Here is a 27030-nt window from a genome sequence, read left to right as displayed (position 1 = left end):
CACATCACAAAACCGTGCATCTTCACAGCACAATATATTTTACTGATGGGGGTGGGGGTGAAAGTGGATGCCTAGTTGCTATACATAGTGTGGTGAAATAGACCAAAAGGTAGTTCATAATACAACTAATGCATCCATGTCTGGTGCCGAGACACCTATCACGTTGGGTTGTTTTCTGCAATAAAGTTTTTTTCAGCGTTAGTGCCAGCCAGACTCCCGAATGAGGTGGCTTGGGCTGATAAAGACACTGAACTTTAGAAGGTGAAGACTGGAGAGGCTGAAGGGTCAGTACAACCTTGACTGCTCACAAGCCAAATAAGTTAGGGAAATGATGTGAAGACTGAGTGAACTCTTGTGCCTGACAGAAAGGTTTTAAATAATATCTTAAGAAAATCAAAACACAAACATTCCCTGGACCTTCTTTACAGATTAGATCTGAAATGAAAGACCCTGAGTTACGCAATTAACTATTGATTTTGTTGATCCACACTTAATTCTCATAGCGATTGAGTTCTGTTTACACAGCTGTGTGGGGCAAACTTGCTTCACTCGGAGCAAGGCGCCTTTCGTTTTTACATTAATTTAAAAATTAAATTGTTCTGTGCATGTGAGACAAAAATAAAGTTTATTTTTTATTGTAGTGGATAGCTGAATTAAACCTCATAAAGTCGCACTGAGCCAGCCTAGGTGGTTTATGAAGAGAATACCTTTTATAATGCAGGAGTCAGTTTGCCAACTGAATCTATTACAGGTGGCAGAGACAGAACAGAAACCTTCCACATGCTGCCTCGTTCTAGAATTTTGTACCAAGGCAGCTGTAATGTAATCTCCATGCAGTTTAATTTCTTGATTTGATATACCCAGTAATGTCGGTGGGTTTGTCACCTCAACAGTCAGTCTGGTTGCTGCCCCTAAGAATGTCATCATTTTCATGTTCACACTGTAACTCCCATCACCAAGTTCTCCCCCATCCCTGTTTTAAGGAGATAAGAATCTGAACTTAAGCACCTTGCCTGCCACTGGCTCAGATCAGGTGAGGCAGCGCTCGCTGGCTGAAGGAAGCATTTAAGAAAGAGAGCCAATGTCTGTGCCATCTATCATGGGCCTGTTCTTTTTAATAACATTTCATCCCCTGAGAAGCTTTATTATCTTGGCTAGCACTCCTGGGTTTCCAGGAAATGATGGCAGCTGCCATGTCACCCAACTGCTGGCCACACCCACCGGGGTTCAGGAGGGAGAGGCTGACTCAGAGCACAGCTGCCCGACCAGCATGGCCATTGTGTGTGAGTGCACATGTCTCTGCCCTTGACGCAGATAGGAGATTGCTTTTTTTGAAGTAGATAATAGTCAGACATCCAATATTGCAAGGGTCATCCTGGTTCATGATGCTAACCTGGAATCCAAGAGGCCATGCCCCTGCTAATATGTCTGGGGGCCATACTATCACAAGTCAGGTGAACATCTGAAATGATCTTATTTTACATGTTCAGCACAGAAAAGCAGACATTACAGAAAACTTGGTCAAGTCTATGAGGTCCTGAGGAAATGGTGTAGTAAAAACAGATCTAATACGGACTACCTTTATGGATATGCAATGAATATCAACTCCAAGAGATACAAGGCATAGTGTCAGAATCTGAGAAAGAAAGCAGAAAAAAATCTAGTCCGTGGCTTCAAGAAGTATATAATCTAATTGAGAAGTGGAACATTGATATGGAAACAGCCTATAAGATAGAATGGATATAAGTTCAGAGTCAAATGGACAATTTGGACGTTTAGGCCAGGAATTCATAGAGGAAAAGATCCTTTGAATGAGTTATTATAGAAACAGAATGAGTATCTCTGAATAACAAAAAAAAAAAAAAGATCAGGTTGTAAAACTTGGTTATCATTGGCAACAATATGGAACTGAAGAAAAGAGAAGAAATTCTCATTTAAGCATGTTGAATTTAGGAGATGACTAGGCCCAGGGTGGTTAAGAAAGGTGAATGGAAATAGTAATTAGTTAACCTGTGAAAAATGTTTTGCCCAAAAGCTGTTACAGACTAAGAATGGGAGAAGATCAAAAGACGCTAAGCAAGTTGAGGGCATTCATTCCAAACTCGGATTGGGGTAAAATGGACAGAGCCACAACTGAGATTGACAAGATATTTGAGTTCTAAAGTGCCATTATTAGGCCAAAGAGCAGGCTGGATAGACTATTCCAGCCCATTTCTCAGGGGTTAATCTCCTAAAATATCTGAAGTTTTGTTCTATATTGACATGATACTAAAGACTTTTTCCAATGTACATTCCATGTGAGCAGTAGCTTTACCTCGTATACCACTCTATCCCCAGGGTCTAGAATACCATGTAATCCATATTAGGTGCCCAATAAATATCTGTTGAATAAATAGATAAATAAGTGATGTGGCAAGAGCAGCATAATCCATACTTAAATATTCGTGAAGATCTGGGTACAGAGTTGAGGCAATGACTGTTGCTGTCATACTGTGGCAGAGCAAGGGATGGAATCCAGAATGAAAGCACATTCCACTGACATTGTCCCAACTAGCACATCCTTCCATCCTAGGATCCCTCATGTTTACTGGGTAATGAGGTATAAGAGCATCTTACAATTGTCACAATGCAATAGAATACAATACAGAATGTAAAGCTTAATGTTCCTAAATCTTTAGAACAATTGCCACCAAGGAATCTTCTCTTTAGAACAAGGATCAATAAATTGCTGATTCTGAGTTGCCCTGGTTCCAGGACTCAATATGTCACATATCCTTGGGAATAACTGCATCCAATGGGAAGGCTGACCAGTCCTACAGCTGAAACATGAATTGCATTAGGAGATGAATAGCTTAAATATGATGAGAGTGAAAATTCTAACATGTACAAATATCTGTGCATTCCTGGATGAACTTACTATACAGTCCCATTGGACTCAATGACTGTAGTAAAGTGCCTAAGAGATTGGCTGCCATGGTGTACTGCAGCTCTTAAATGGTCTACCAAATTCCATTAGAAGTAATTTCAGGTTGCCAATTTTCAGTTAATGAATAACACGGAATATTTCTCCCTGACTTTGGCCCTCACAGAATACATCGTAATAAAAACTTGGCACTTTCAGATACACTTTTATGATGATCACCATTATAATGGTATTGGAGATCTTTGGACGGAGAAATTCCATGGGGGGAAAAATTAGTATAACGTTTTTACACTCATCATCCTCCAAATAAGAGTATTTTTGTTCTTATTAGAGCAGCCTCAGATCTATCAGTCCAAAGTGAAAACATAGCTATCTGGTGCTGGAATACACAGATGGCCCCTTCATGCTGTATCTTCCTCTGATGAAGTTCATGAGCTCTTTATGCTGCACAGACAGCATACAACTCTCATTCCTGAATAAAACTTGTAGTTAATATTATTGTGCTAGAAGAAGAAAAAGGAATCTAAGAACAGAGGTTAGCATGTTCCATTTACTTAAGCTAATTACACAAGCCACTATCAATGAGCTGGCTCCTTATCCCGATTCTAGGTCACTTTAAAACACTGCAGGTTTTTACTTTTGGAGACATTGAACAATATTGATCCCATCAAATGCATTACTTAAGGTGATCAGCCTACATTTTAAATTACATTTGTGGATTCATCCACAACCTGGAAAACAAAAATCAAAAAGTATGACTTTAAATGGGCATGTGATGGCACTAATGTTAGAGTTCACAGAACTCACAAACATGTCCTTTGCATGTTCTTATAACAGTTTAACTCAAACTTATAATGACAGGCCTTTCCTCTTCCAAATGCCTTAATCTGCCATGAGCTACATTTGTGATTTTCTTTATGTTCCTTTTTTCTCTTCCCACTGGCACACCTGGCCCCACATCTTCCCCCATTTTCCATATATGGGAGCATTTCTGATCTCTCTGATAAAATGACTTCTCTTTCCTACTGCCCTTTGGATCTAGTTTTAAATGTCCTCAGGGCCATTGTTTATCTCTGAGCTGAGTTCTTTTTCTTTCTGTAAGGTATATTACTTTCTAGCCACCCTGTTTCTTCCCTTACTGACCTTCTCTCTCCTTGCCTTTTTTTTTCTTTCTTTTTTTTTTTTTTTTCCAAAAAGTAAGCTGGCTTTTTTCCCTCTGGGTTCAGGGGCTCCAGCAGAGGTCACTAAAAGCCATTGATCCTGGTAAAGGACAGCAATATAGTTAATAATATAGTCATAAAAACACATCTCAGCTGAAAATTACTCTTTCACCTAATAAAAGCAGTTTGCCCTGGAGATACTGAAGAATCTTCAGGACCCCAGTAAGGAAACAGAGAGTGCCCCAAGTGCTGAATCGCATCTCCCGACCAGTTGTTGGATGGAGAGAGTGGTTCTCTATTACCGATCTGTCACATTAATTTTTCAGAAGGGCAAGTGAAGAGTAATGTGTCCAGTTGAGGTAATAAAAGGAACTGAGCACAGGGAGAAAGTAATTATCCAGGTTGGAATTCAACCAGGTTAACAGGGTTAACACCACAACTCTCGAGAAAAGTCTGGAGGGTCTCTCGTGTTCACCAAAGGTCATTTTATCTATTTTTATGTCTTACTCAGAAAGTAGCTCCGCCAGGAATACAGTAAGAGGTGGCATTAAAGAAGAGATTAGTGCCTCTGAGAAAAGAGAAATGACTTCGGCTGCATCTTTTCCTGTGAGACTGGCCTTCCCCCAGCAAATATCGCTTAACGTAGACTTTGCAATGTGCGCACAACTTCAACCAAGAATCCCTGGCTTAAAATACCTCTTCTCCATTCCCACAACAAGACCATAACACAAAACTCTGCCATGGATCCATCCTCCCAGTGCCCAAGATTCACTCATCATGAGAGGGATGAGGGAAATCAGACCTTCAACATGCACCCTATGTCCAGGATTAGCCAAACTGTCCCCTCTATTAGATTTATCTGCATCCACCTGGCAGCTCTTATGTCTTTCACATCTGCTAACTCACCTCTCTCTTATTTCTTTGCCTATGAAGAGGTTTTTCTGCCCAACCTCACCTACTGCCCTCTATGAGGTTTTTTTGCATCTTTGTAAAAATAATTTTAATGACAACTAAGTGGCAGAGCATTCATAAACTTGATTCCCCTCCCCCCCCCCCAGTGTTACTTCCTGCATCTTCTTGGCCTTGGGGCATTTATGACTAGTTAAAATCTGCATCACCATACATAATGAAAAGGGTTGGGTGGTGGTAGGGAGCATGGTGGGGACGCTTCTTACCAATTTCAAGTGCTTCTTTCCAGGAGAGGGTAACTTCCTAGGAGCTCAGCATCTCTGGGCTCCCCTCATTCACTTGTCCAGGGAAGAAGGAGGGCTGGCTTATGTAATTAGCAAGTCTAGGAGAACAGGGAATGTTAAACCCACCTCTTCCTCTTCTCACCCTCTCTCTGGAGTCAGGCTGGCTGTGCTGTAAGCTTTATGGGACAACATTTGCCCCCAGTCCAGGGCTCCTAGTTACCAAGCCTATTTCTAGAATGAGTATGAGGAAACTCACTTCTTTGCAGTTAGAAACCTCATTCTCCAATGTAAGCTTCCCCATTAATGAAGCTGATATTTTATTCTCCCACCAGCCTTTTCATCTTATTCTTCAGTTTGTTCAGAACATAGGTGAGGAAGAGAGCTATTTATTGTGCCAATAATAGATGCATGGAAGACACCCAATTAAGAATATTTTAGAGTCACAGAGCTTTACAGAGCAGAAAGATTCTAAAAACTTTAATGTAAAGACTAAGGCATAGAGGGGTTACACAGCTAATTAACACAATTCCAGGGAACTAAACACTGGTTTCCAAATACCTGCTCTAGGGCATAATGATTAAGATCCCAAGTTCTGTAGTCAGGCTACTTCTGCTTGAATTCTAATTCCCTAACTTATTAGCCAGGAGTATGTGGCTAATATTTACACCTCTCTACCCTGTGTTTTAACATTAATGCAAGTAATGGGGAGAAGAAGGATTAAATGAGATAATTCGTTCAATGCACTCAACCCAGGACATGACACATAGTAAAAACACTTTATAAACGTAGCTATTTTCCTACCACATGTCTTCTTGAACTGATTGGCAGCGAATCTCTACAGCAATAGAGAAATAAGACTATGTTATGTTGATGTTTACATTAATTTGTGCTAAGAATGCCAGTCCTCTTTGTAAGTATTAATGTCCAGCAGAGGAGTGATGCTGCCTTTGAATTTCACAAGATGTGAATCTCTTTCTGACAGCTTGTAGTAGACATACTCACCAAGTTTCAAGATATAATCAATGGATGCAAACTTCTTTGAAATAATTAAAGAGTAGCCTCCATCATAAAACACTACTCCATTACACTATTTCATGAATTTACTACTTGTTTCTCCCCTATGGGCAGGAGTTTCTGGCTGTACATGTATAGCATGCACCTCTTTGAAGTTGATGTCATTAAGCGTATATTTTTTTTCTGGTTTACCATTTAAGTTTTTCTCTGTCACTTTATATAATCTTTCCCATCTTTTCCTTATGGTGAGGGTCCATATAGCCTTCAATTTTATCCTTCCTAGAGTTCAGGATATTGGTCTAGGCAGAATCTCTAGTCTACGATCATTGTTGACTCTGGAAAAAAATGGTATGCATTTCTGTGTTGAAAATTGGGGACCGAGTTTCCAGGTCCAATTTCCCCTGAATTTGAATTTGTATGAACCACAAATTCCATAAATACCCCATGGAGAGAACAGCCAACACTAGCCTCTTCACCTTCCAGAATGATGTAAGAGTGAAGTGAAATCTTGGATGGGAAAGCTGTCTGGAAACAAAAGCTATTTATTATTAATAACCCAGGTACTGAGCTGATACTTAAAACTGAACCGGGTTGGGGCTCTTAGAACCCCTTATGATTTGTGTTTCTGCCTTTACAGTGATTATGTCCATTACAGAACCCAAAAGGGCAAGGATAGAGACTATTCCAATGACCTATGGGCCTAAAGTAGACACAGAACGGTGTACAGATGCAACAGGGGCCTATTAAATGGCAAATCCTTGGAATGCCATCCCTCTTACTTACCGTATATCTCCGTCATATTCACAAATCAAAATCATTTCCACAGCTCCTCTTCCGTGGAACTTTCTCTGAGAGTCAAGACCACACAGTTATTCACACAAAGTCCATCACATAGCAGATTGGTTTCATTGATCTATTAACTGTTTGACTACAAGGAATTAAATTAGTTAAGTTACAATTCCCAGGGGATTTCCGAAAACTCTATCTATCCACTTGCTTGAATTATCACCAGTAACGCCACGGTTACACGAAAGGCAGAAAAGTATTTTAAGAATATGCAAAGCTATGTATTTTAATCATGAAAATATATTTTCCCCTGCCCTGTTTAGCCGTACCTGGTTCCCAAGTGCAGTGAAAAGCCCCACCAGAAAGTGAACTGTACAACTGTTGCCACCTATAGGTAACAAATGTAGTACATTAGTTTGATCACAATCCAGATGAATATACGAAAGAAATGAAGATGTCTTATGGAACCAACACAATCCTTGTCAAACACTGACCTTCACAGGGCTTCTTATCATTAATACTGTTCTTCTGTAATCCTTATTTCAGATGCTCCTCTTAAAGATAATAGTGGCTGGTATTTGTAAAGCTGTCTCCAGGATAGAGGTTAACAGCTTGGCCTCTGCAGGCAAACTGCCTAGGTCCAAATCCACACTCCACAGGTACTGCTGCCTGACCTTAAACAAGTTACCTAACTTCTTCAAGCCCCGATTGGCCCCAAATGAAGATACTAGTGACACCTTCCGCCACAGAACTGGTGTGAGGATGAAAACAGATAAGCTGTGCAATGTGCTTAGCAGAGTGTCTGCACAGAACAGACTCTCAATTAAATGCTGTTATTACCATGATTAGTTTGCAAAGCACCTTCACATACAGTCACTGCCAACCAATGTGCAGTTTTGTTGCCACTCGATAGATACATCATTAGCACATTACTGTTTGACCTCAAGCCCTCTTTGTATTTTAAATGTAAATGTTATAGGACTTCAAAATTTTAAAAATACCTGAGATCTGACAAGACAGTGTTGAGGACAGCCTGGTATGCTTCTAATTGGAGACAGGGAAGGAAGCTACTTTAGTGCTTTTATTCTTAGCTGGCAGGACCACTGGCAAAACCCAAGCAAACAGTTGAGACTGTTAGAGAGGGTTGAACCAGAGAAGGTTGAACCCATCAAGTCTCCACTGAGAATCTATTGATGACAGAGCACTGGACAAGGCCTTTAGGGAGAAAGCTGGTGGGGGAAGGAGGAGGAGGGGGTCAGACAGGACATAAAATGTATAAAATGTGATCTCTACCTCAGAAGTCCAAACAGAGAGAAGACTGAGATTGGACATATACAGTGTGCGGGGGCGGAGGGGTTGCTATTTTGTTTTTTTTCTTAATATAAGCAAACTAATTAAAAATGAGAGGATCTTAAACACAAGCAAATAGTCTTCCACATTGATAGCCTCCTCTTTAAAATCTAAAGATCTGGGCCCACGTTTCTGCATGGTGACAGTAAGCTAGATGTTAAGTAGCTGTTTCTGTCTCCAGAGCAGGCACGTGCTCTGAGCTGACCGCAGTCCGGGTCGCTACCCAACACTGAGGCTAAGTGCCAGGTGGCTGTATTGGTCACTCTTGCACTGATACTGTTCTGATAGTCAAGAACTATGTCATTAAAAACTGTGAAAATAAAAGGAAGACTGAGAAAGCCATGTGATTTTTCTTAAAATGGGCCATTCCTTCATTTTCATCACCTCCATAGGCCTTTGTTTCAACCAGCTGAAGAAACAAACTGACAAGCACGAAGCATTTGAAAAACATGACGTACTATTTATATCTGACACAGTGGGTGTTTTAGTGGTAAATAATTCCGTCTTCATCTCTACCTTAATACACTGAGTCATACTTATCATCTATCTTCCTTCCAAGACTTCAAGTTCTTCCAGACTAGGTGATTGTCAAAGTTTAGCAAGTATCAGAATCACCTGGGGAGCTTGTTCAAAACATCTGCTGGGCCTCAGCATCTCTGATGCAGTAAGTCTGGGTGGGGCTCAGGAATCTGCATTTCTAACAAGCTTTCCCATAATGCCCATGCTGATGACCTGTAGAGCAGTTTCGGAAACACTGTCTAGAAAAAGAATCCTGCCTTACTGTTATTTATTGACCACCTACTACTATGTATCAGGTCTTAAGGTGTTTTACTTTGACTTCTCCCAACAATCCTGAAATAAAAGTGTGTCCTACGATTTTACACCTGCAGAAGGGAGCTGGAGGGCACTCACCCAGCCAATAAAAGGGGAAAGGTGTGATTCAGGCTCAGGTGTGTCTACCTCCAGGGCCTCGCCTGCTCCCCTTGCCACCTAGCTGTATATACTCAACACCAACACCAACACCTTGCACCTGTGTCATGCCCCCTTCTCTATTAAGTGTTTATTAAGTGACTTTGAGATCCATATGGACCAGAAATAGGCAAGGAAACTGCTCGTGGTTCTTGAATAAAGAGAAAGGGAGAAGGTGTTCAGGTGAGGAGAAAATTGCAGTGAAGGTCCTTCAGTTACCTACATTTGGTACATCAAAGCATTTCCTGTTCTCCGTGCATTGTTAGGATGGTACTATATAATTCTTTATTAGAAATGTCTAAAAATTGGCATGGCAATGAAAAGGGGCTTTTGCATGGTGTTATTCCTAATTATGGAGCCACTTTTCTGTAATCACCTAGAAATCTGTTCCTTAGCTTGCTTCTGATTTCAAGGCAGCCATTTGGGGTTGAAAATGAGCTCCGAGAGTAATGCTCCTGTACATTAACAGTATAATGAAATAAGTACTACTTCAAGGGTGATTTTCAAATATTCCTATAGAATTATGCCATTTCCATAATGGAAAGAGAAACTGTGTCTCGGCCTGCTCTTAGGACACCAAAGGCATCCACTTACATATCTTTTTCTTTCCTCTATTAAATATTTAGCAAAGGAGAATCATAGGCTTGGATTATGTGTGCTGTTCCCTGGATCAGAACACAATTTCCTCATTGCGCCTGTGTGCATGCATTGTAACAATGTGTGTGGGGGTTGTGGTAGGTTGGGGAACAGAACTGCGCTATCAGAGTCTGGGACAGTAGCGATTGAGATGGTTTGGCAAGTTACTTAAATGGAATATATGGGTGGCAAAATGAACAATATATGGATGGCAAACAAACAAACAAAAACACAGGACATCTTGTCTTTTATTACATAAGAGCATGGTTTAATAGGAACAAGAGCATGGAAGGCAGCCAGCCTGGATTCAAATCCTGTTCTCTTGCCACTTGCTGGGTGACCTTGGGCGAGTAGCTCTGTTGCTCTGAGCTTTGTTTTCTTCCTCTTTAAAATGAAGATGTGTAAGTTGCAAGTCCCCTATGAAAATGCTTCTAGATAAAATATATTGAGTTTTACATGGTGGATGCTTAATAAATGGTAACTATCATGACCATGTCTAAGCCCCTATTCCTACCTTTTCCTGATGTTTGGATAGAATTGTTGCCCAAAGAGGAAATGCCTTAGTGGCTTTAACACGTCTACATGTGTTGCTTTTGTATCTGTACCTCTCTCTTCTCTCATCTCAGACCTTAGGAACCACTTGAGCAATAGAATATATTCATGTTTATAGAGTTCACCTAGGATAATTATTGAATATGGCTGCAGTGTTTTATAAAGTCCTAGAGACTGCCAGTAGCATCCTACAAATATCCCCATTTAGAGTGGTATTACTGGAACCTCCTGGAGGGAGAGGTTACTAATGGGCAGAAGTGTTACTATGTTTTTTCCCCGCCTTTGGGCTTTCTGGAATCTACACCCACAGACCTGGAGATCTCTTTCAAATATCCTTGGGCTCATAAAGGGAGAAAACAGAAACATGATAATGCTTCCCATGGCAATTTAAGGGATTGTATGCCTTGCCCACCCCACCCCCCATATAACCCTAACTTCTGGCTGAAACTCAATCCCTTATCCATATCTAAAAACAAGACAACTACTAATACTTAGTAAGAAAAGAGAGGAGTCTGAAACTTTGGTGAAGAAATATAAGGCACTTTACCTGAACAAATTTCAAATGGATCCGTTTAAAATGAAATTAAGTGGCACTTTACCAGTTTGCAAATCGGGACCTATTTATCTCAGTAAAATGATTAAAGTCTTGATTTATCCCTAAAATAGCCTTTATTATTACCTTTAGTTATACCAGAAGGTTGTTAAAGACTTGTAGGTTCTCTCTATCCCTTTAAACTGCACGTTATACAGACAGTAATTGAATATTGGATAGAATAACTTGATTTTCCAAAGAAATATGTTTCTAATATTTTCCTCTTTTTATTGCAGAAATTGAAACAAGTTGAAGAAACAAAAGAAGATCCTGAGAATAGATTATCTAAAATTTCCCTGGAGTCATTCAATAAATATAACAGCAAAACTATGATTTTGTTAGAAAGAGAGAAGAACTCTCTAAACACGGTTGAAAGACAAAAGGAAGAAAAAGAAAAAACTGAAGAGGCATCTTTGAGTAGCTCAGATAGGCCTGGGGTAGACAATTTGGAATCCCTGAGTGATTCTTTATATGATAGCTTCTCTTCCTGTGCAAGTCAGGGTTCAAATGATGTATAAAGGACCGTTTTTGTTGTTGTTGTTGTTGTTGTTGTTGTTTTTTCTTAGCTGAAAATGGAGCACTTAAGAAACAGTTGTGTGGAGGGGAACAGAGATGGCAACAATAAACCATGGCAACAACGGAGCCTCCATTGTCAGATTCATAACAAGTAACCCACTGGAGCTTCCTTTTCTGACAGGGCAATAGACTCCATTTGTTGTGTTTCACCAAGATTAGATGTAAACACACCCACAATGCAGAAGTCTTAATTTTGCACTTTTTTTGAATACTTGTACAGAAGTTGTAAATTTTTGGAAAAGAAATTATATTTGTAGCAAAAAAAAAAAAAGACAGCAATAAATTGAATCAGTGCCATGCTCTTGAAATGATGTACTAAGTGTTAGAAGTTGATAATATATTTTTCAAAATTTCCAGCTAAAGTGTTTTGTTGACTTCACTGTCCTAGTCCTCAAATTGTTTGTGGGTACACTCTGTAAAGCTAAAACAGGGCCTGCCAAAAACCAGAGGGCTCACTGTCCTCTCCAACTCATAATCTCAATGTGATATAAACTTTAATTCTAATGCAATTTCAAAATTGTTACCAGGGAGATTCAGGTTCTAGGAGTGAGTGTAATTCTGCTTCCACTGAAAAATGTAACAGGTACTCAAGTGTGACACTGATGGGAAAGGATGTGGATCAGAAGTGACCTAATTCTATGTTCAACCACAGGTTTTCCCTCCAAACATTTTCTTACAACCTCTTCTGCTTAGTGCTTCTCTATGATTCTCAACAGTATTTGATTTTTTATCTTCCTGCTCTTTTTATTAAAATCTGGGGAAACTAGAAATGAAAGCAAATTCCTATCTGTCATGTTCACTTTTTTAAAAATAAAATGAATTGCTGGTGCTACAAAAAATTCTTACTTTTTAAGATCTTTTTTTTTTCCCTACAAAGTCTGTGTATATGTGAGGATAAATTCTATTTTAAAGGTTATTTGTATTTTTTCTAGATGTGAACTATTTATAATTGCTTTTGTACAGGAGTTTGTAAAGTAGGCCTAATAGAAATATTTTTAGGATCTATATGGTTACTTCAGCACACGTTTGTATGTTTAAAGAGTGTTGTATAATCAGTGTTATTTGGTTAATTTGTGCAATTTGTTATATTGAATTTTGTTGTCCTAAATGAAAATTATGTAAAGTATCATTGTCTTTCAGACTTTGAAAAAATTCTTTTGTTTCATTTCTGAATAAAAGTTCTATCACAGTTGGCACCCTCTGAAATCTGCAAAGAACTTGTTCAAGGATCCTTTGGCCCAGTTGTTTGCTCTCACACGTGCTCCAGACAATCAATTTCCGGAAGAAATAAATAAACTGGCCCCCTTTGCTCCCGAGATAGTAATTTAGCCAATTGTAAGATCAGAGTCTGAAGACAAGGGTGTAATGGTCAGAGCGTTCAGTCTCCCCGAGGGGTTAACCAACTAGAAATGAAAAGAAGAGGGGGGCAAAGGGAGAGAAGGAGCCTGAGGCAGATATGGAACGATCTCTGCAGAGGAATTACAAGAAAGTCATTTAAGCCCATTTCCAGACCTGCTCCGCTGGCAGGATGGGAAAATAAATAATCAGCGTCCTGGCCTGAGAGAGCTTCCTCGCGGGGAAGGGAAGGGCAGGCGGTGAAGAGGAGCTAAGCTTCTGAAGCGATTTCCACAGAAATGGGTTCTCCCCAGGGACTCGGGGGGGGGGGGGGGGGGAGGGCGGCAACGTGCGGGGTTGGGGGCGGGGGCGCCGAGGCTCCCACACCACCTGCTGCAGGCTCCGCTCCAAGGAAGACGAACTCAGCCCCGTGGCGTCCCGGGAGTATTCAAGGTGGGTCGCTTGACTGAGAGAGGGGGAATGGGATGGGGTCTTAAAACAGAGGCGCAGGGCAGCCTGCGACTGACTCCTGGGCTGGGAAAGCGTGATGCAGGAGAGGACCTGGGAGGACGTACTAATAACCCGTGACTTTGAGAAAAGCTGGATGAAGATCCCCAGCCTTTGGGAGGAAAAGAGAGCAAAGATATTCCCTTCTTCACCCGATTTGCTTTCTGGTGGGAACTCGCGACAGTCGTCCCCGGGAGGCCAACCTGTCCTAGGCTAGGCTTGATGTCACTGCACCCTCCTCCAGCTATGCGAGCGGGCAGACGGAAGGAGGGCCGCCCGGGGCGAACGGCGCCTGTCCAGGCAGGGTCCTCACCACACCCCGCCCGCTCTGCGGCCGCTGAAGCCAAGCCTGGTCTTGAACCAGGGGCCTCTACGAGGAAGAAAAGGCGCAGCTGCGCCGGCCCCCTCAGGGAGCCTGCAGGTGTGCAACTTCGTCTTACTCAGGGCAGCACGCGCCCCTCTAGCCAGCCGCCCCCGGCACTGGGCTCCCAATGCGGGCCTCCCAGCAACCCCAGCTGGGTGGACCAGCCCCGGGGGGCGCGGAGGGCTAGTGGGGCACGCGGTCCTACGACCCCACCTCGCAGGTCCCGCAGTCAGCGCCCGGCCAGTCCCCTCGGCACCTGCTGCGCCCTCCTCACGCTTCTTCAGTCTCCAAGCCTCCCAACCTTGGAAAACTACACTCTGCCTCTCCTTCTGGCGTCCCTGTCCTGGGGACGTGCGGAGGCGGGAGAGGAGGGCGATAGGAAGGGGGTGGGGACCTGAAAAGACGGTCCCAGCCTTCCTCGCCCGCCACCCCCACCCCAACTCGGCAGCCGTCACGTGGTGCCTGGAGTGGGAGGTGGAGAGAAGAGACGAGAGTTTTTTGGGTGCTCCGGCTCGCCAGTAGTTCCTCCAGTCTCAGCCGCCAACTCCGGAGGCGCCGCGCTCTGCCCGGGAGCGCCCGCGGGAGGAGCAGCGACCCGCAGCCGGGAGTCCCGGCACGGGCGATGCTGGCGCCGCCGGCGGCACCTGCGGCTCCTCGTGGCGGCGGCGGTGGCCTCGGCGGCAGGAGCGCGGGCCCCAGCAGCCTCGGCAGCCACAGCCGTTGCGGCCCGGGCCGCCTCCGCCGCGGTCGCCGCCTCTGCTGCGCCTGCCCTCTCCCGGTTCCGCGGCTCCGGGAGGATGTGGGTCCTCGGCATCGCGGCAACTTTTTGCGGATTGTTCTTGCTTCAAGGTAGGGAGACGAAGAAACCACCGGCCCCGCTAGGCGAGCACACCCCATCTACCCGTCTGCCCCTTCGCCCCTCTGGCACCCACCTCCGGGACCGTGCTGCGCAGGGGTTGCCCAGCGGGAGTTTGGCGGCGGTGACGGGTGCTGGTGCCCGGAGTCGCGACGTGGGAAAGTCTCCAGGAGGAGAGGCGGGAGCGATGGGTTTGTGGGACCCGAGCTGCAGATGCCCGGGCTGCGGGAGAAGAAGCTGAGCTGGGGAGGACGGAGGGTCCGAGATGTGCTGGGGCCTTGCCGACGGAGAGGGGGTGATAAAAAGCCCCTGACCCCACTAAGTTAACAGGCGTCTCCAGCAACCCGTGGGAGTGGCGCCGCCGACAGGTGACGGGAGCGCTGGGCAGCCTGTGGCCCGGGCGCGCCGGGGCTGGGTTGCAGCGCCCGGAGCGCCGCCGTTGTGGAGCTGGGAAGAAGCCCGGGGGTCCGGGAGCAGGGGGTGTTAGGTCTAGACAGGAGCTCATTGATCCAGGCAGAGCAGCCAGGCTGGAACGCTGCGAGATGCGAAAACGTTTCGGTCCTCTGAATTACGCAAACGGCTCTCGAGCGAGCGCTGCAGAGCGGGGACCCCCACCGGACCCTAGCCAAATGGTTGCCCTGAAAGCCAAGAAGAAAAGGTTGTGGTGTCGCGGCTCGGGCGCGCTCGCGCTCACACACACACGCCCCTTGCACACGCTGCGCCTCCCCGCCCAGCGCTGCTGCGGGGACTGTCCGAAGAAAGGCCGGGGACTCGGGGCGCAGCAGCACTTGGCGTCTGGCACTTCCTCCTGGGTTCCTGGGTGGTCGCGTAGGGAGCCTCGGAGCCACAGCACAAGAACGCTGACGACAAAAACTAAAACTAAAAAGGCGTCTGCAAATGCAACCGCGAATGATGCCAAAACAGTAATTAAGCAATTTGTAACCAATTAACAATTAGGCAAATCCTTAGCTGTACACTGGAGCTGAAGCATGTCTCTGGAGCTACTTCGCTCCCGAGTTGTGTACCCGGCCTCTCAACTTCCGTGGCGGAAGGGCCAGGTGTGGTGTCGGACGGGCTCTCTTGTTTCTGGAGCATTGGTCTGGGGGTCGCCGGCAGAATTCATTTGTCCTGCAGGACCCTCGGTGTCCGCGCCGCCGGCTGCGGGCTTCAGCCGCATACGCCTTTCTTGGAGACCCAGGGGTGCCGAGCCCAAGGACCCCAGAGGTCGGGATCCGTGGCTGGCTGGGGCAGAGGAGGGCCGCGGTTTCTGGGGGTGGTCTCTGTGAGGGCTGGATCTAAATCCGACTGCTTCTGTCCCCACAGGCTTTGCGCTGCAAATCCAGTGTTACCAATGTGAAGAATTCCAGCTGAACAACGACTGCTCCTCCCCCGAGTTTATAGTGAATTGCACGGTGAACGTTCAAGACATGTGTCAGAAAGAAGTGATGGAGCAAAGTGCGGGTAAGAACCAAGCAGCGCTCACCGGCCTCCAGCCTGGGGTAGGGGTAGGAGTGGGAGGTGGGGGGCCGGGGGGCATTAAATTACAAGAAAGGGGACTGACTTTGATTTAATGCACACACACACTGGTTACCACAGATTTACTTTTACAATGCTGGCAAAAGGAAGAGTTCCAAGTTAATCTCATTAGAGTTAATTACCAGGGCTTCTCCCCAAGGGACTCTGGAGGGGAAGTGCATTTAAATTAGTGGCTCTCCTCTTTTTATTTACTCCCCTCATCTCTCTCTGCTAAAAGCTGATCAGGAGGCTGGAAAATATGGATAACCAGCTCGGCTTGGGCAACTAGACAGTAGCCTGTGAGCAGTGTCAGCCTGAAATATGAAGCTAGTTGAAGTTCCCAGAGGTCAGAGCTTGACAAATGTGTTTTGTCATAGAGCCACGCCATATTTCTTAGAAGAACACTACAGGATCTTTATTTAATCTTAGAGCTACTGCATCAAATTCCAGGCACCAATTGCCAAGATGTTCAAAGGAATGTAGTTTCCAGCCCCACAAGCTTAGCTGCTAGCTGGCTGATGAAAGGTGCTGGGCTTTATGTGGAGAAGAAGGGCATCCTGTGAGAGCAAACCTCACTTACTTCAGCTGACCAGAGTTTTCTCCCTGATGTGGAACTCCCCAGCCACTCCCAATAGCCTTACCAGAAATCAAAGTCCCCTACAAGTGCACCTGGAACTTTGGGGAAAGGAATGGAACTCTACTTTGAATTCCAAGGTCAAACCCATAATGCTAGACCTTGCCATTTTCAGGATATTAACAAGAGGAGAAATCGCATCATGTGGTGAATGATACAGAGTGAACCGAAGTTCTGTTCCTCTTTTGTTGGCTGAACTGCATAGCCCCCCAGAGCTTTTGGTTGAAGGGATTAAATCTGTCAAGTGATTTTCTTAACCTACTAGCAAATGAATGCAAAGGCTACAGTTTTAAAGGCAGCACCTTGGAAAAGCAGTTTCTTCTCAGAGAAGGGCCTGGAAATACCTTGCTACTAACCGCACAGATATTTGATGAGCAGATAGCTAGCTCATCAATGGCGAGAGGGTATGTGTGCGCAGTTTTAAAAGCTGTTCTTTTTAGGTCATTAGGTGTGGATTCTTTCCACGGAAAGCACTCTCTTGGGGAGTCTGATACATTATTGCTCTCAAGAATAATTTGTCCCAAGAAAAGCAGCATGCATTGTTCTGTCATTTGTCATGGGATTCGGGCTATTACAAAAGCAAAATAAAATTTAGTGACGATTCTGTAGCTAAGATTGATAACTATGATTTTGGTAAGTTGTTTCTTTTCTCCTTGTGTTTCATTCTTGAGGACTTTACCTGTAAAATCTGCCCTTTTTCCAGAGGTACTGCTGCAATTTTAGTTGGAATCACTCTGAATGCTTTACCGTTTTTTTTGGTTTTGGGTTTTGTTTTGTTTTTTGTTTTTGTTTTTGTTTTTGTTTTTTGCCAAATATTTGCAGCTTTCTTTCAAATGGTAACTTAGAGCCAGAAAAAAATAGGGATAAACTGTGGACACATTAGGAACTTCCTCTGGATCCTCTAGGCCAATGCTTACCTGGGTATCATGTTTTATGAGCTGGGATATGGTTGAGACAAGGAAAGAAAAAGATACAACCCAAACTATAGCCAGAAGAGATGTCCTTTTTCAGAGAGATGTTTCTTCCTCTCTAGAAGTATATGTAAGATAAATACCACACACTCCATTTTCATAGTGGTGTTCTTCATCTTGCTTTATTCTGTCCTCTAAACAACATTATTAAAAAAAAAGGCAGAGGGGGCATTATAATGCCTGTCTTACCTAGGGGAACCTTTAGCACAGAGAGTCTCCAGGGCTGAAATTGCTATTAGTTGGATCAAGTGGATACCTTCTCTCCAAACTAGGTTCCTCCAGCCATAGACCACAGGCCAAAGGGTACACAGAGAGTGAAATAATAAAGCAATACCAATTGAGAAGTCTAGAACACAGACACAGTTTGGACTCCAAAGAAAAGCCTGTTATAAGGGGGAAGGACACACATTTTAAGCCTGAATTCAGTAAAGTTAGCCAAATGTATGCTCCTGTGTCAAAAGAGCAATGTTTGGGGATCTGCTCCTTCCAAGGTACTTGGATTTTTGTCTCCATGTACTTGTTAGACCAATGAATAGACATGACACTTAACCCTCCTGATGCTGACAGGGATGGAGAGCCAAGCTAAGACTTGGATTGTTAAGTGACCACATGGAATGCAAGCATCACAGTCCTGGGAACATGGGCTACATGGGAACATGGGAACACAGCAGCTACTTGCCTGGGTCTTACACAGAGTGTCTCATGAAATCCAGTAGTCCTCTTTCGCGGTCCTGGTTTCCCTAACCCCTAACGCACCAGTGATTAATTCTGCAGTTTCAGTCTTTCCACTCTGGAGTAAGAAGGTCATACCTGTTACGTAATAGTATTAGGTACTGAAGTTAGAATTATTATTTTCATTGGATCAATAACCTGTTCTGAAAATCTTAGTGCATGAAAACTGAAAAGGCCCATTGACTCAGAATTCAGGGTGCACGTCAGGTTTTTCCTGGAAGTTTTGTTGAAATCCATATGTCTCCCTTCACTCTTGAAGCGGCCAGTTCAGTTAGTCTGTGATATACCCAGCCGTGGGTCTTTGATAAGCTCCCCAAGTGACTGTGGGTTCCCCTAAGTCTGGAAAAACCTGTTTGTGTTGTGGAGGAGGGAAACAACAGCCAGAAAAGTTCCGCTTCTGGTCTATGTCCACCAGCAGACTTTCTCCAAGATGCACCTGTTTTCCTGAGCCAGCACCTTCTAGCAAAATATAACACCAGGTTTGCCTGAGAACATAATGCAAGCAAAGTGCTAAATACTTAAATGGTTTTCATGTCCACCATGTTCACCTTATGGGCTTTGTGAACTGGTTGACTGGACAGGCCATGAAATTGATATTAAATGAATATGAGAACCAACCAGTAGGATTTTTAAAGTTTGAGCGCGGTATGGATTGGCATTTTTTCACAGGTCGAGGAAAAGCACAGTTTTAACAGACGAAGAGATTTTAATGAACCAAGCAAGTTTGACATTAAGCAGTGATGAAAGGCATTCTCTTTCCAAAAAATACCAGCGATGCAATATGCCTAGGTCTTTAGTTAGTCCTTTCTGGATTAAGTCTGCAAACTCAGCTTTTATGAATTTGGAGGCAGGTACATTTAATTTTCAGTTGGGAAGTACATTTAAAATTAACCTTTACCTATTCCCCAGAGTGGCATTCCTATTAGGTGCAGAGATTTTCCACTGCTTTTTGTCCCCTTGGTCATTTCTGGAGTTATAAGGCACCAGGCTGTGGGGAAGGAGAGCCTTCATTCATTGTCCTTACTAATTGATATTTAAATGTTTGCATAACGAATGACTTGTTCTAGCAAGCTCTGCTCTTAATGAGTTAGCTTCTACTTACCAGCACCCTTGATAATGACATTTCTTTTGCTCTTGCTTATCACTGCGTTCCGAAAAATATTTCAAATATTGATTCTCATTTCAAAATAGAAGCTCCCCCATATGAATTTTTAAACCAGGATATAAAGAATGTGAATTTGCATTTGTTTGACAGTGCAATCTTGTAATTAGAGTTTTTCCTCTTGACTAGATACAGTGAAAGGGGCATAATTTAATTTTTATAGACTAGCCAATTTCTGCCCTAAGTAAAATATAGCTCTGTCAGTGAGCAAAATGTTACAGGTTCTCCTAAACCTTATTTAAAAGTTAAATGCAGTATATTGAGAGAAAGTTCATGGTCTGAATCAGTAACCTAATCGATCTCTTCACCCATCTTTTGCAACGTGCATTAATCTATTTGTCTGTTTTGCAATACAAGAGTTACTGATTTATATGCCATGTTGCATCTACGTTATGGCTGTATAAGTAATGGCTGTTTTCCTTTTGGATTAGTTAGTCACTCATTAAGTTGGGCAGGGATGGTTGCATGCCTTGGATAGATTAATTTTATGCCTTATTTTCTTACGAGCTAAATAAGGGATAGCAAGTGAGGACCTGATGTCCCTAAAACAAGGAGTCACCCACTATAGTTTCCATTGTAGAAATGGAAAGCTAACCGTGGCCTTTGTGTTCTTATATCTATGCACTCCTTATTTCACACAATTAAAAAAAAAAATAGGCTCTAGTTTGTCCTTGGGGTAGACTTGTCAGGAAGAAGTCTGCTAATCGATATTATATCATAATTCCTTTGCACATGGATTCATTTATTTAAGGTGCACATATGCATGTTTGTGCACCCAGATGCACAGACAATGGCATATCCATGAATGTGTGTATATTTTTACAGTTTTGCCTGTATTCATTTGCATACACCTATATAATTCTTATCAGAAAAGTAAAAAGTCATCCTTCTCTGCAGACATTCAGATCATAAATTACTTAATCTGTATTACACTGTACACACGAAGACATTTTCTAACTTTTTTCCCAGAACGATTTTGTTAAGAGCATCAGTAGTATCTGTTAATCTTCCAGTGCCCTCTTGTCTGCCCCATATCATTTCTTCTCCTCCGTCGTCTTCACTGTCCTCTCCTGCATCCCACCTGTAGTGGTTACTTTGTCACCCTCAAATCCATTTTGAATCAATCACCTGTGCTATGGACTATGCTCTGAGAATGAAGTGAAAAACAGAAGTCAAAAACAAATTGCCCTATTTTAACTTTGCTAAGGAGAGTCCAACAGGTTGCAACACTTTAAGAAATGCCAAGAAGGATCTCCTCAAACATTAACACAGCCATGCTGAAAAGGTTTCCATGTCCAACTTGATCAGGTTATGAATTACACAGGAAAAGATTCTGTGCAGTGCATGTCAATATCACTACCTCCTTTCTGGCAGGCCACTAAAAGAACCTTTTTCTTCAGGGCGAGACATTCTGCTGGTCACTTTGGTCACTTAGCTCTCAAGAAGCATCCATCTGGGGCGCCTGGGTGGCGCAGTCGGTTAAGCGTCTGACTTCAGCCAGGTCACGATCTCGCGGTCCGTGAGTTCGAGCCCCGCGTCGGGCTCTGGGCTGATGGCTCAGAGCCTGGAGCCTGTTTCTGATTCTGTGTCTCCCTCTCTCTCTGCCCCTCCCCCGTTCATGCTCTGTCTCTCTCTGTCCCAAAAATAAATAAACGTTGAAAAAAAAAATTTTTTTTAAAAAAAAGAAGCATCCATCTTTTTCAGGTGGCAGGCATAGCTGGCTGTTAAGGAAGTATTTGGAAAGTAAATATCAAGTGTCATTAGTCCCTTGGACTCTCCAGTAAGTGAAGCATTTGTTTATGTTAACTTTCCAGCTGAACAGGCAGCCAATGCGGACCTCCCAACTCCAGAGCTAAAATGTTTGAAGATTGATCCAGCTCTCCCATAACACTAATTCCTCCCACTACAATTTCATGAAAGCTTCCATCATTGATGGTTTTCCTAATGAATTTAAACAGAGAGCTTCAAAGCTGGGTTTTTTTTCCCAAGTGAAAAATGAAACGGAGTATGAAAACAAAACACACCGTTTCCTTTGAACTTGGAAAAGGAAATCTGCTTCCCTTGTATATTCCTGAAACAGAAAGATCTAAATCTACAGCCTGCTTCCTCTATCTCCCTCTTCCCCTTCCCCCCCTGCTTTCTTCTTCTTGCCTGTATCCTGAGTCTTTTTCTCTCCTCTTCCTCCTCTGTCCCTCTCTCCCTCCTTTCCTTTCTTTTTTCTTTCAAATTTCTAAAATGATTGAATGTCTTAGGGTCTAAGTCCCAAACATGGCATAGTATTATCACACTATTTACAAGGATTCAATACCCAGCCCCTGGGGTTTTTACTAGTTGAATGGGAAGGCCACTTAGCTCCTTTGGAAGAGAAAACACCCATGTTCCAGGCTCCCCAAGAAGATGTAACTTAATGTCCCAGGGGCTGAGCTTCCTCCCCTGTAAAATATAGGAACAGGCCAGCTGTTTTCTTGTGAGATACAAGACACTGAGGATTGCTGTCATTATAACCATCTTTAGAAATCGATCCTGAAAGTAGAAACCTGACAGAGTTGCTTCATCTCCTATCTCTACCTGTCTCTGAAGATGACTCAGAGGTCTTTGCCTAGGTTACTTGGCATATTATTTCTTCCTTTTGCAGACAGAGAGCTCCCTTGAATGTAACCTTTGATCCATTACAATAAGATCCTTGTAATTAGCCTGAAGGTTCACAGTGAGATAACATCCTAACTAATAGCAGGTGAATCTGAGATGCAGAGAGGTTGAGCAATTTGCTCAGGGCCACACATCCAAGTGGGACTAAAACTCAAGTCCTTTGCCTTCCTTAGGATTTTTGCAATCATCATAATGCTATTTTGGGGCATTCTTTAATAACAATTTTGGTGCTATAATTTAGGTTCCATAAAATTCACCCTTTTAAAGTGGTTTTTAGTATATTCACAGAATTGTAAATATAATCTAATTCCAGATAGATATTTCATTCCAGAACATTTTCATCACCCCCAAAAAGAAACCCTGTACCCATTAGCAGTCACTAATCTGGGAACCGCTAATCTACTTTCTGTCTCTATGGATTTGCCTCTACTGGACATTTCATATAAATGGAATGATGCAGTATGTGGCCTTTTGTGCCTGGTTTCTTTTGCTTATGGTAATACTTTTTAAATTCATCCATTTCGCCTGTCAGTTTGAGATCTCTTTCCTTCTGCTTATACAAAGAACTGAAGAGAAAGCTCAGGTTGGGAAAATGCCTAAATTATGGAGGGGATAAGATGGGGTGGTTTGTGAACTTGAAACTCCATGGGATGATTAGCCAATTTACTGAGCTGAACTAAAAACCTGTGCCAAGAGCAAATCATTCCAGTGAACTGTAGGGCAAAGGAGTTCATGTTCATCAAGCACCTATGTGCCAAGTGCTGGGCTTCCCACCCATTGTCTATCAAAGAGTCAATCTGCTTCTCCATGAGGGGATCTTGAATTGGCTTGTGTTAACACAAGAATTCTGAGGCACTTGGATGCACTATTCCTAATGCCTGAAGCTCTTATCAGGATCCCAGCTGCCCATCCCTGATCAGCATCACTGATAGGCCAGGGTTTTCAGGAATCACGCAGTTTGTAGGCTAGAAGAGATCTTAAATTTATAAGTTTACAGATGAAAAGAAAGGAGTTTTTTTTTTTTTTTTTTTTTTTCCTGAGGCCTTAAACATCTTGAGCAGTCCATTTCTCTTTCTTCCCTTGAGAACGCTTGAGGGTAGAGCGGGTTGAGACGTATTCTGGGAAGGCATTTTTATTAAGGCAATGGGATTCTGGCATGATTAGGTCATCCACAATGAATACTCAGGGAACTTGTGCAAGTCTGGCTTTTTTCTCCCAAACCAAATCATTGATTATAGCTTTTATGTAGGCAGTACCATTTACTCCATATTCCCCCTCTGTTATTCCCTCCTTAAAAACTAGGCTGGATTCTTCCTTGCCTTACTTTTTCATTGTGGTAGAAGTGATTGTATTTTGGGGAGAGGAGACTTTCTGGTAGTGGATAATACGTTTCCTTCCCTGGGCATTCTACAAAAGGTCTTGTCTATAACTTAGGAGTTTCACCCAAATCTGTGATGAATCAGCCTACAAATAAAAAGAATTATGATATATGTCATTACTTCTTTCTGTCCATGGTGAACTTCAGGTTGTGGCTACATTGTGATTCAGGAGCTGTTTTCATGGGCCAGAGCTTCGGGGCATGTTCTCTTATTAATACGTTGCTTCCAATCTTCTGATTGCCTGCAACAGTACAAAGCAAAGCAGGAGATGAACTGAATTAAGTGCTTTTTAGATAAGGTGAAACCATAGAGAGCTGCTAATAAATTGCTTTTTTAAAGGAATGCATTTAAATAGAAAAAAGCAGTGATGGTTCAGGATGTCAATTTCGAGCTTTATGACTTCGCAAACCACGAAGAGGGATCCAGATGCACAAGTGATGAAGTGTTGTATTATTTTAAGGAAGTTGTGATACTTGGTCCAGTGCATTTCATTTCTCACTGGACATGGACAATAGCTTTTTATGTTTTTCTATTTCTTGGACTTGTTGGCGGGAGCAGAGGAATGACTGGAGACAGTGCCAGAGGCGGGTGGCACCAGGCGTGCGGCACTCGGCCGCTGTACCCGTGCATGCTGTGCTCGGCATGAATACGAATGTGCATAGCAGTTTACAATGCCCTCCGCTGAGGCCTCTTCAAAGAGCGTCTGCGGAAGCAGGTATATTAAGTGACGCTGGGCCGTGTGTTTTATGCACTGTTTTATTGCTTATGCAAAATCTACCAAACCACTTGGGTCTCCTGTAACTTCAGAGAATCTGTTCGGAAATAACAAGAGGCTGGGCAGGTTGGCTAGTTTTCCACCCAGTGAAGACATCCAAACTAGGAGTGCAAAGAGATCTGGGCTTCAAAGCCAATCCCGATTCTTAGGAGAATTTCCCTGCCTTCAGAGGGAGAGGCAGCTGGTGGGAGGAGCTGCCCCTACTGAGGGAAGAGCTAGCTAACTTTGTTTGAAAGGTCAAACAACTATCTACTCAGCCTGGCACTGGCTGTTGGGAGGGAAAGAAGAATAAAGCAAGGCGGAAGCAGGCGTTTTACCTAAGAGTGGGTTAAGATCTAGAGAGACTAAACCAACCCCTGTTAAAACTGGCTCTATGTGGAAAAGCCAGCCAGAGCCCCTGCTTACCTGAGCCCTTGGACAAGCATCTTAGACTTGACCTTCCTGGTGTAGGTGGAGACAGGATGTTCTGACAATTTTATCTTTGTTCCGCATTCTCCAGCCAGCAGTGTGCCTGGCAACAGAGCCTTTCAGTGTTTTTAGAGTACTTTTCCTAATCCAATTGAACCTCAGTTTCATGCACTAGAGCCCATTCATGGTTTTCATTTCTGGATACAGGGCTCCTGAAAGGATGCTGTGCTCATCCTCTCTCTCCCTCGCATACTCCCCACCGCCCCCCTCCTTCTGTCTCTCTTACACCCACACACCTAGACTCTCTCACTCATATGAAGACACACAATATATACCTGCTGAATGAGTGTACTTGAAGAAATCAAGTTTCAAGCAAAAACAGATAGATTGATTGGTATTTACAAAATAATAGACCAGAAATGAGGGAGCTTAAATCTCTAGCATAAGAAGAAAAATACAACAAAGTTAAGCTTAATATACCATTTGCTTTTCAGTTAAACCAGAAAAAGCCAACTGATGCCTGTTAGTCACGGTTATCATTTAAGGAACAACTCCGAAGTATAATAAACCCAGTTTTTCTAGTTTGTCAGCTCACTTTTGAGGCCAGTCTGGCTGTGCTCTGCATAGGAATGTTTTCTGGAAAGAAACACATATACCTCCCTCCTAAACATCCAGCTAGTTTGGTAATCAAGCCAGGTAGGGACAGGACACCACTTAGCCAATCTGGTCAGCTGGCGGTTTACGTTATTAGGAACTCTGTTGCACAGTGGAGATCCACCTTGGTCGTGAACTTCCTAAGGGAGAAAGTAACCCACCCCACACAGTCATATACTAGTTATCCCCTGGCAGACCTCTGCCCCCGCCCATAGATCCCTCCAATACACCAATGCAAATTTGAAATACAAATGGGCATGCTCCTCAAGAGAGAAACCATCCAGACTTTGAGCTGGGGGACATACTTCTAAACCCATGAGTGTGGACAGACTAAACCATAGAGGGAAACACGGGATGTGGAAAAAAAAAAACCATGTTTTTGCTCTCCTACTGTCTGCCTTATACTTACACTGTGTTTCACTGAACTCTAAGAGCCAACTGTTTGTGTTCTTGCTCTGTTTATTAACTATCATTAATATCATTGTCCTGAGCCCCGGGTGCCATTCTCAAGGAAGCGGCTGCAATAGCTCCCAGACATCAGAAAGCACAGTGTTGTATGTAAGGGATGAATCATGGGGATCTACCCCCAAAACTAAGAGCACACTGTATGTTAGCCAAGTTGACAGTAAATTATATTTAAATAAATAAAGCACTGTGCTTTCCCCTCTTTAGTCTATGGGGCACAGCTTCAAAAGAATAAACCAGCCATTGCTGCGGGCAGATTTCTCTTACCTGCATCCCAGACGTCACTTTCTGGATTGCTGAAGAATGCTTATGGTGGCAAGTAACAGGGACTTAAGCCATAAAGACATTTATTGTTTACCTAACCAGTAGTCTGGATGTAGGTGGTCCTGGAGTTGTTCCCATAGCTCAGTGATGCCATCAAAGACACGGTTCTCTTCATTTGCCCTCTCACTTCCTAAGCGTCTTGGCTTTTTGCTGTCAGGCTTGTTACCTCTTGGTCACAAGGTGACTTCTCTGTTTAAGTTAAAGAGAAAGAATAGCATCGGGAGCTTTTATCTTCAGCTTTACTCTCCCCAAGTTCCCCAAGAGAATTCTGCTTACTTTTCATTGGTCAGAACATGGTCTCATGGTCATTATTGCCATAAGGAAGATGGTAGAGGGTGACTGTTGGGTGGCCAGCTATAGTGTCTGCCAAATCACCTTTTGAGAAATCCATGCACAAAATCAGAAAAATCAGGCACAATGCCTCCAAGATCCCCTAGAGAAAGAACAGGGATAATTCCCTTTCCTGAACATCACCTTCTCTTTTGCCTAAAGTGAACACTGAAATGCATTGTCATCCTAAATGATTATCACATTTGGGAAAGGGAAAGA

At 43.3% G+C, this 27030-nt stretch overlaps 2 protein-coding genes and 1 long non-coding RNA gene across 11 annotated transcripts in view; 2 read left to right on the top strand and 1 right to left on the bottom strand.

The window, feature by feature from the left end:
* The window catches only part of NCKAP5 (NCK associated protein 5), a 976326-nt gene extending 963369 nt beyond the window's left edge, over positions 1–12957 (top strand). For 6 of the 7 annotated variants that reach the window (XM_045479574.1, XM_045479575.1, XM_045479573.1 and 3 more), the window contains one exon: positions 11412–12957. In XM_045479574.1, coding sequence (XP_045335530.1) covers positions 11412–11693 — 282 coding nt within the window. In that variant the 3' untranslated portion in view covers positions 11694–12957. The remainder of the gene's footprint in view (positions 1–11411) is intronic. The other variant, XM_045479578.1, reaches the window with a different exon arrangement.
* A 104-nt stretch (positions 12958–13061) lies between these two features.
* The window catches only part of LYPD1 (LY6/PLAUR domain containing 1), a 38534-nt gene continuing 24565 nt past the window's right edge, over positions 13062–27030 (top strand). Inside the window, exons 1-2 of one of the 3 annotated variants that reach the window (XM_045479583.1) lie at positions 13062–13539; positions 16137–16274. In XM_045479583.1, coding sequence (XP_045335539.1) covers positions 13386–13539; positions 16137–16274 — 292 coding nt within the window. In that variant the 5' untranslated portion in view covers positions 13062–13385. Of the gene's footprint in view, positions 13540–13824; positions 14015–14412; positions 14807–16136; positions 16275–27030 lie in introns of those variants that run through there. The other 2 variants (XM_045479582.1, XM_045479584.1) reach the window with 2 other exon arrangements.
* LOC123598840 lies at positions 21518–26779 on the bottom strand. The gene is made up of 3 exons (XR_006712818.1): positions 25036–26779; positions 23976–24096; positions 21518–21548 (listed from the first exon to the last, which is right to left on the bottom strand). It is a non-coding gene; the product is annotated as an uncharacterized LOC123598840 (long non-coding RNA).

Source organism: Leopardus geoffroyi, chromosome C1, assembly GCF_018350155.1.
Source record: "Leopardus geoffroyi isolate Oge1 chromosome C1, O.geoffroyi_Oge1_pat1.0, whole genome shotgun sequence".
Lineage (NCBI taxonomy): Eukaryota > Metazoa > Chordata > Mammalia > Carnivora > Felidae > Leopardus > Leopardus geoffroyi.
This window is presented reverse-complemented; position numbering and strand designations above follow the sequence as displayed.